The 10,176-nt window shown below is 31.5% G+C and overlaps 1 protein-coding gene and 1 long non-coding RNA gene across 4 annotated transcripts; one reads left to right on the top strand and one right to left on the bottom strand.

Moving 5' to 3' along the window:
• Window positions 1-3,006: 3,006 nt before the first annotated feature.
• On the top strand, window positions 3,007-3,771 carry LOC145967533 (uncharacterized). The gene is made up of 3 exons (XR_014437446.1): window positions 3,007-3,353; window positions 3,436-3,622; window positions 3,727-3,771. It is a non-coding gene; the product is annotated as an uncharacterized LOC145967533 (long non-coding RNA).
• Window positions 3,772-4,118: 347 nt separating this feature from the next.
• Window positions 4,119-9,465, bottom strand: LOC145967510 (DDB1- and CUL4-associated factor 11). 3 transcript variants are annotated; one of them, XM_083092490.1, is made up of 10 exons: window positions 9,292-9,465; window positions 7,981-8,074; window positions 7,524-7,773; window positions 7,210-7,356; window positions 6,958-7,142; window positions 6,782-6,874; window positions 6,379-6,625; window positions 6,024-6,176; window positions 5,828-5,934; window positions 4,119-5,578 (listed from the first exon to the last, which is right to left on the bottom strand). In XM_083092490.1, the coding sequence occupies exons 1-10, from the start codon at window positions 9,306-9,308 to the stop codon at window positions 5,435-5,437; spliced, it is 1,437 nt and encodes a 478-aa protein (XP_082948616.1). In that variant the 5' UTR covers window positions 9,309-9,465; the 3' UTR covers window positions 4,119-5,434. The 3 variants fall into 3 exon arrangements, with proteins under 3 accessions (XP_082948616.1, XP_082948614.1, XP_082948615.1); XM_083092488.1 differs by lacking the exon at window positions 9,292-9,465 and adding an exon at window positions 8,846-9,184; XM_083092489.1 differs by lacking the exon at window positions 9,292-9,465 and adding an exon at window positions 8,196-8,352.
• Window positions 9,466-10,176: the final 711 nt, after the last annotated feature.

Below are 10,176 nucleotides of genomic sequence, written 5' to 3'. Positions count from 1 at the left end.
TAATAAAAATATTTTCACTATTAAGTATAATACTTTTTTACTATGAAGTAAAATTATTATTTATATTACTTATATTAATTATATATTAATTAATTATATTATATTATTTATATTATATTACTTATTATTTATATTATATTATTTATTACTTTTTTTATTATTAAGTAGACGTATATATTATTAAATTGCAAAATATAAACATACTTCTATGTATCAATTGATGATTAATCTGTGTAAATTATCCTATTAATTCTGTCAATTTTTCCTCAAGTCATCTTCGAACCACACTTGAGTGATACGCAATTTTTCCCGACTCAAATCTTAGCTGATACGAAATCCAAAGACTATTAATATGTATACGTGTGATTTTTTCTCAAGTAGCGATTATTGAAATGCAATCAACACATCTCAAGATAAACTTCCTCTGAGTATCTCTATTGAATCGAGATTATAAATGAATACCATATTGATTCTTAAGATTCATTTATTAAACCATATCACATCTCAAGATTAGTTTCAGCTGAGTGTCTCAGCAGAATCATGATTATAAATACGGGCCTAAGCAACATTCTATAATTAGTTTGATGCTAAAAATTATATTCTTTCTTTTTTTTCGTCATTCATTTTTATACTTTCTCATCTCAGCGAAGAAGCTTCTAGGAAGATATGGGATTATCTTTGAAAAGATATACAAAAACTAAACTTTTCAAAAAGATAATGTATATATATATATATATAAGTTTAGTTTTTGTATATCTTTTCAAAGATAATCTCATATCTTCCTAGAAGCTTCTTCGCTGAAACGAGAAAGTATAAAAATGAATGACGAAAAAAAAGAAAGAATATAATTTTTAGCATCAAACTAATTATAGAATGTTGCTTAGGCCCGTATTTATAATCATGATTTTATATATATATATATATATATATATATATATATATATATATATATAAAATAAGTTTTATATAAATGTATATATATATATATATATATATATATATATATATATATATATAAAATAAGTTTTATATAAATGTTCAGAAAGCGAAAGCCTCAAATAATATTGCAAAAAAACATTTTCCATGATTTTTTCGATTATTTCTTTCCCGAAAAAAGAATTGCACACATTTAGAATTTTTTCCTGCCTTCTTTTTTAAATATATTTTAATGTATAACGTATTTTATAAATATATTTCATAGAATAATTCATTGGCGACAGTTGTAACTTCTTTTTTACTTTACGATATATATGAAAGATATTTTTGCAATGATTTACTTACAGATGAGGTATAGATGTTGTGATTATAAGAATGTCAGTTCACGGACGCATGCCCTATGATTTCTTATATTGAGCACTGATGTTTTCATCGTTAGAAGATTATTATATACTGGAATTGAAAAAAAAAATGTAAAATCAACTTATTTACATGATTTTGCATATGATCAACAATATAGATCAACGAGATCAAAACTTATTAATAAGACAACCTCTCGAATCTTCCGTGGAAATGTATCTTTGGCTAGTAAAATATTTGGCGAGAAACATCGTATTAAAATCTTACGAATACGCGATGACTGTAATATGTCATGACATTAGAGTCGCTAAAATTTGCGGTTCCAATACGGTTCGTAAGACTTTAATACGATGTTGCTTATCACCAGATATTACAACTAAGTAAACGAGTAAGATAGGGTTGTACATGAAGAAAGAGATCAGGTGTGTCTCATTCAGCCAACGAGCGGTAGAATTCGTGGCAACGGCACCGATGCACATCCTATGTGTGGATCATTCACACATCTTTCAGCCCAACAAATAATCGCTAGAAAACAATATTTGCGGATTAAATATATGAGGCGCAAATGTGGCTGGATCGAGAATCGAATTCTTTCACTTTCCCGGCAACTGCTCTAAGCCACTGAGCTATTCAGACCTCACACCTAATGTCGCTATTTAATACGTATACGACTCTGGAGCGATATTGGAATCTCGCTTAATAAATGCAATGCCGATTGCCACAGACTTTTAAATAGTCTTCATTAATGCGCTTGTTGACCAGGTAAAGCCGGTGGAGGTATTCGCGTGTATTGCATGCTGATTTCCGACTGACACAACGCCATAGAGTGACTACATCCCTCTAGTTAATAATAATATCCCCTAATATAGTTAATAATAATATACTTTGCCAAAGAATACATCCCTTAAGATCCCTCTAGTTAATAATAATATCCCCTAATATAGTTAATAATAATATACTTTGCCAAAGTAAAATTTGCAGTTCCCACATACAGCAAAATATACAGGGTGTTCGGAAATTCAATCGACAAATTTTCAGAGATTGTCGGGGGCACCATAAGGATCATTTTTTGCAAATGAACCTGGGGAAACGTGTCATTACATCGCTATGGCATACGGAGTGTTCGAAAGAGTCGGGACCTCGAAATATCACAAAAAATAGAAGTTTTACAAAAAATTGTTTCAAACAAAAGTTGTAGGGTGTAAAAAGGTCTATTTACTGGCGCCATGTGTTTGATCTTTGATGGCGTCGCCAAGGTCACGACAAGGCCACCTTGAATTTTTGAAATGGAACCCTCCACTTTTTATGGCATATTCAAGTATATATGTATATATATATATATATATATATATATATATATATATATATATATAAAATGCACTCCGATATGTTTCCCAGCCGTTCATCCACCGAAAGTTTGCCGTCTAATGAATACAGTCGGGCAATTGTGCCCTTTCTTAAACAGTAACAAAAACCACTAAATAGCAACATATATATATTCTGCGTACATATGCATTCGCATTTAAACACATTCACCAATACATATGTATGTACTATCCCACCTACACCATGTCTTATAGCATCTATCGCTCTTTAATTGCGTAGTTCTGTATATCGAAATCGAACTTCCACTACTGCGATTAATTGCAATCGCATCTAAGGACCATGCATTTGTCTCAGGCTATCATTATCTGTATTCAATTATACACCGTTCGATCTATCGAAAGATATTCCCGCACGCTCGAATTCTCAAGATTGTGCGATTTTACACAAAAACCATAAACAGGCGCGGACCCAAACAAACCGCTCATCGCAGTCAGTGCATTGACTTTGCATCATAATTCTGTCGTTTGTAAATATCGTCTGTCGAATCGTACATATCATTTAAGAAAAAAAATAATTCGAGGCAATTTAGATAATCCATATTCATCCTCTCTTCGGATATATCTTTTTATCTCAATCCTCTTTCTCGAGATAGCTTTATTCTTACATCTTGTCATCGTAATTGCGATGGATAATTGAAAAAAAAAAGAAAAAAACGGAAGAATTATAGCACCGTAAATATGCCATCATTTTAGAAATTAAGATAGTACCATTTATATCGATTCCTTTCACAGAGGTATGCATAAATCCGAATAGGTCTTGTGGAAGAATCTCATTCAAGGTTCTCTCGATATTAACGCTCAAGGATCGTTCGGGAAATATATCGCCGCTTGTGTGTACTTCGTCTATTGACAATGGATTTAAATTTAACAGCTAAAGCTGAAGACGAACAGTTTTTGGCGAGACGACACTTTCTTCAAATAATTTTCATAAATCATTCAATGTAAAAACATAGAAAAAAACGCATGTCGTATGGCTCCTGCGTAGTTTTTTTGTCCCGAGATAATTAGATTCCTGTACATTTGAGAGAAAGAAATATTCTTCCAGGTTCCAACAAAATATGCAACACAATAATAAAGATTCCCTCGCGTGCATTCAATAAATCTTAACGAAGAAGATAATCTATAAAATTATTCAGAGTATTAATCTGTATTCGTGTTTTAATATAAAAATATGTATCAACGTATCCGTAAAAAGAAATAAAAAACTTTTCACGCGCACATTCTTGCCAAATTCTCGTAATCACAAATGTCCGCGCATAAATATAATCTAATATATAGTAAAATTATTTTTTAAAAAGAATCTTTTTCAAAAGAAATTAACTTAAAAATATTTTTGAAATTGTGCGTATGTGCGTATACAATTCTACATTGTGTAAGTGCAATAAAAAACTTATTTAAAAATTTTGAAAGGATTCATAATGATATTAATATACCAAGTCATATTTAATAATCGGTATTGTATTAAATCAACACATGTTACATTTTTTAGATAAAAATGTACATTAATTACGTACATTAATTATTTTTAGATAAAAATGTACATTAATTACGAGGGCTTAACAATCGGTTTAAAATTATGGATCGCCCAATTAGTCCCTTATTTTTTAGTAAAATTATTAATTAGTTAATTTTAAAAATTCCATACATACAAAAACGGTTTTCTCTCTTATTACGCTATAATTTTAATAATTTTAAGCTAATTGTCTTCATACCCTGAGACAATTCTTATTTCAAAAATATATGTACAAATTAATACATTTATACTTAACATCGCAGTAAAATAATAATAAAAAAGTCGCTTGTGTGTGTATGTATGTGCGTACTTTAGAGCTTTAGAATAATTATTGTGCAGTACAAAACGAAAGTGTTTTACGACTGTACATATTATTCTGCATCAAAGATAATGCAAAATTTAACTTTAATCGAAATTGGAATATTGTGCGAAAGACAGTCGTATTTAATAATGAAAGCACTGAAGTTTGTACTTTTATCAGTAATATCGCATATTACAATCACGAGTGAATATTTCTTTATACAATATAAAATGATAAAATAACTACTAATTATATAGTACATACAATATAAAATGATAAAATAACTACTAATTATATAGTACTATCTTATTAATAGAGAGATCTTTTGTTTTTTCAACACAAGAATCATTCCTTCTATTCTGCGAGCAGAAGCTCGAGCCTTTATTTGAATATCTAACCTGACATTAAGTAGCATTTTATAATATGCTAAAAATTGTGTTCTTTTTTATTTTCTCTCATTCATTTTTATACTTTCTCATCTCGGCAAAGAAGCTAGGAAAGCACGGAATTATCTTTAAAAAGATAATACCTGAAACTATTATCTTTAAAAAAATACCTAAAACTAATACCTAAAACTATTATTTTTTTCAAAGATAATAGAAAATAAGATTCACTGTTTCTCTCTATTAATATAGAATAATCAATCTTGAATATCTTTCTATTAATGAGATAATAGTAATGTAAATTTCAAGCTACATAGTTACAAACGAATGCTAGGGCGATCCGAATTTTTAAGTTATAAAGATATGAGGAAAACATTTTGAAGATAATTTTAGTTTGACTCGAGTGCTATGTTCAAATATAATCTGAGCATAAAAATCACAATAACAGAAAGATGTAATGTAATTATTATGTAATATAATTAGAAAAAGATTGATATATAATTAAACATATGTGTAACAGAAAAAATCTTACAAATATTGATCAATTATATTAGGATTAGCATGCTCTTCTTTGTTCAGCTATTCTTTCACTTCGCCGTAACAGTGGGACATTATTAACCATTACTTCTTCATCCTCTTGATTATTCACATTGATATTCGTTTCTTCCCTATCGCTCCATTTAACTATTTTGCCATCCCACTATAAAATAAAATATAATTATAAATAATGATTTCACCATGATAATAGTTTATATCTTGAATAGTTATATATGTATATTAAATATAAGTTTTATGTAAATGTCCAGAAAGTAAAAAACTCTCAAATAATATTGCAAAGAAACATTTTCCTTATTTTTTCGATTAGTTTTTAGCGACAGTTATAACTTTTTTTTTCTTTACTTTGAGATATATATGAAAGATATCTTTGCAATGAGAGAGATTTACTTACAGATGAGGTATAGATGTTGTGATTATAAGGATGCCAGCTAACATCACGGACGCATCCCCTATGACCTCTTATATTGAGCACTATTTTGCCCGTTAGAAGATCGTATACTGGAATTAAAAAAAAAGAAATCATGTAAAATATATCAATATGCTCATGTACACAATGATTTTACATGATTAACAAGATCAAAACTTACTAATAAGTCGACCTCTCGAGTCTCCCGTGGAAATGTATTTTTGACCAGTTGTAATATTTGGCGAAAAACGACAACGTATTAAAGTTTTACGGACGCAATGACCGTAATATGTCATGACACTAGTGTCACCGTCTAAAACTTGCGGTTCCCGCACTGGAACAACAAAATACATATTTATTATATAATGATAATTGATTATTATGCATATATTTGCGCATATATATGTGACAATTATGAATAACCATCAATTATCATTATAGATAGCTTAAACATATCTAAATATAATTTGAAAATAAAAATAATGGCTCTCCTAACAATTTTTTTTCTTTTTAATTTAGCTATAATAAATATTTACTCATTTCAGGCATACGCTGCCATCTGTAGTCCCAATGCTGACGATTGACAAACTGTCTAGCAATTTCTTCAGCTCTGTGACTGGAGCATTTGCGTATGTCCCATAACTTAATACTTTGATCTTTTGAATTGGATATCAAATATCGTCCATCGCCACGTGAATCGATGTGCGTGATTCCATTATTATGGCCAGCCAATACTCCAACGGGACGGGAATTTGTTTCGCTTATCAATCTCCTATCCCATACCTAAATAAAAAGACATTGAAGACTAATATATAGAGACCTTTTTGAATAATTGTAATTTTTTGGAACGAATATTTTAATGCGCTCAATCTCTCTCGTGATGCTCAACTTATATTACTATAGAAAAAAAGAAAGAAAAAATTCTCAGATCAATTATACCTTACATAATCCATCGTCACTGCCACTGTAGAAGATTTGTGAAGTGTCGTCAGCAATAGCTACAGTATTTACATCTTTACTATGACCAGAAAACTGTAAAAATTAATGGTCAATGTAAGGCCAATATAAAGAATCGCGAATACGCCTTCTTCTTTCTAGCTAATAATTCTACAAACCCGTAAAATTTGCCGATTACACTCGCGGTCATATATATAAATATATCCGTTATTGGCGCCACCGAAAATTTCTCTGCCATCGTGTGAAAATACTATTGAGAACACGCAGAATCGCCGATCTGTCGGGCTTAACTGTAGCTTTTCCAAGGCCCAATTTCTGCACCCATGGAGAGAAACTTGATAAACTGTCAAAAATACAAAAAAAAAGAAATGCTTAAGAGCCCTAAACATATATAATTCTAATATACTTACGACTTTCCGACCAGCTTGAGTATGCGATGTGTCTACCATCTGGAGAAAACGCTATGTCCAGGATACTCCAACCCACGTCGCATGCCTGGATTTCCTTGTATATGTCAATTCTGTCGCCACGCGTATGATACATATGCAACCATTTATCTGCAAAGATTTGCACGTTGAATATAAAGTAATAAATCTTATTGCAAGGTCATAAAATTGCAACGTGCAATTTTATGACTTTACAAAGTTCAATCACTATTTATATATGAAATGCATGAAACTTTTCACATAAAATAATACATGATAAGTGTAAGCAGTGAATTTACCCTGAGTAGCAGTGATAAAAAACTCCCCATCCTTGGAATATAAACCACAGAATACCTTAGAATTATAATTCTGTACTATACACGGTTTATTCGGTAAAAGACTATTTCTTAATCTACATTTTTCATTTGTGCTAAAACTATTAGGCTTAAGGGATCTTCTTTGTATCACAGGTATGATGGACACATTCTGTTGGTCAGAACTATATGCTATCCCAGAGGCCTGTCTGGTGATGTAGTTTATATCATTTTCCTAAAAAGCATCCCACAAAGTTACAAGTGCAAATTGCACAAGATATGCAAGGTAATTGATATCAAGAGTTTAGAAAAATATAAAAAGCAGTAATAAATATATATCAAGGAATTTACTCCTGTTTTTTCAAAAAAGAAAAAGAAGAGGAATATTTTTCAAACAATGTATTCAATCGAAAATAAAGTTATTCTATAGTAGATAACTTACCACTAGCCTGGTTGTGTCTTGAACAAATCTCCGATTTGAGGTGTTTGCAACTTCATCTTCGGATTCATCAGATCTATCCTCTATATTGTTTGCACTGAGAAATGGAAGATAATTATTTAAATAGATAATATAATTTTGTAAATGTGCATTGTATATTCTATGTGTTTCTATATAATGTGCACTTTAAAATAGCATAATAGTACGTGATACAGTACACACAGAGAGTGAGAGCCAATATAACTATGGGCATTTTTCAGCAAGCGACACAGAGGACACAGTGTAACACAGTGAATCATTCATCCAATGAGTCATTTCATCCTTGTTTACATTCGGCAATCAACAAGGATAAAGTGATACATTGTGTCCTCTGTATTGCTTGCTGAAGAATGGTCTATTCTTATTTTTACACAATCCAAAAAAGTTATTTGAAGTTAATCCCAGCAAGCAGACGAATAAATCACTGATTTCTTGAGGATAAATTTGTCAATATTGTATTAGTAATATCGAGCACAGTGTCTCTCGAAAAAGTTAAAAACCCACAGAATTTGTTCTATCTCTCTCTCTCTCTCTCTCTCTCTCTCTCTCTCTCTCTCTTTGCGCACATCTTACCACTACTCGTACTACCTATGCTCGTAAGGTATAGAATAATATGCGTAGAGTATGGTGAATGGACCCTGATAGAGCCAATGTATAGAGTTCGATAGGAATAATTATCCGAAATATATATGTCGCATGACACTGAGATTAGGTTAGGTCAGGTTACGATTGACAGGTGCAGCGTACGAATGTGACGCGAGACGCAGGCGAGGAAAGATCTTTCTTGTTTCTGTTCACAGACTCGATCAGCGACAGGATCAATGATTACCGGCAGATGTAACCCAACAAGGCGACACACGCGATTCGAGGACGAGTCTCGTAACAGCACGTGCAATTCGCTATCATAGTACTAAGATGTGGTCAGCAAAATGGAAAAAGATACGGCGTGAAGATGGCTACTCCCTCTCTCTCTCTTTCTAACCAATATTAGAGCGTTGAATAGAAAGTGACAGATTGGCCGTCTTCTTCACGTCCTATCCTTCTCTTTCGCTTTTACATATGGATAGTGCAGCTGGTGCCCTATGTCGATGAGGGCGAGAGAGACAGGCTCGAGAGGTCAGGAAATAGCGCGCGCGAAAGAAGGATCGATGATGAAAGTCTATACAAACGGACTTGCATAATACGTGCGATATATATATTATATATATATATATTTGTTTTCAGTCCGACAAAAAAAAATGTGTACTATCTATAAATTATTTATGTAGACATCACCGATAATTGCGATACATAATTGAACACAATATAAGACAACAAAACTGTGACTATGTCCCAAGGAGAACGAAAAAGTCAAAGTAATGTCAATTTGATGCCATATTAACCAAATTTACATCACATTTTAGTCAATTTGACATTAATATGACGTCAAATGATATTAATTTGACTTTTGTATCCTTCTTGAGGTTACACGTCATTCTTAATCGGGTTTAATAACAGCTGTTCTAAGGCTGGCCAATTACAATTATTCTATTCTTCAAAGGAATAGCTGATTGGCCAATCCGAAACGTATGAAGATATTAATGGCTGTGAAAAGTTTTAAGGCACTTTTTCATGTTCGATGCTCGATACTCGATATTCATTTTCAGCGTCAAAAAACATCACATGACTAAAAATAAAGATATCAATTTATTTTTTGGTCGCTTGTGATGTCTTTTGAAAATGAGCGTCGAACGTTTCATGAATTTGTGCCTCGTAACTTTAAGGTTATAAACAAATCGACCAATCACAGTCAAGCATTTTCACAACGTAGTAAAAATGTTTGACTCTGATTGATCAATTTATGGTCTTATAATTACGAATAAAATTTTCATTTGTCATGGTCTTAAAAGTAACGTATAAATATAATCTTTAATCAACTGAAGTTCAAAGTTGTGAGTTCTATAATAAGTGTGCTCCACTTGATGCTATTTTTGCTTCAAAATTTTCGCTTCTTCGTCCTGATTGGTCTATTAAACGCTTCGAAGTTTCGCCAGAAATGTAGGTATCATATAATTCAAAACTTTAATGGCTTCTATTAGTCGCTCTTTGAGTCGCGAATATTAGTATATGCAATTATGTATAAAAATAAACGGATATGACATAAAAAAAGGTTAAGTAACG

Source organism: Camponotus vicinus, unplaced genomic scaffold, assembly GCF_025532165.1.
Source record: "Camponotus vicinus isolate PSW18456_S1 unplaced genomic scaffold, iyCamVici1.0 SCAF_2, whole genome shotgun sequence".
NCBI classification, from domain to species: Eukaryota; Metazoa; Arthropoda; class Insecta; order Hymenoptera; family Formicidae; genus Camponotus; species Camponotus vicinus.
Note: the sequence above shows the minus strand (reverse complement) of the source record. Positions and strands in the feature narration are given on the sequence as shown.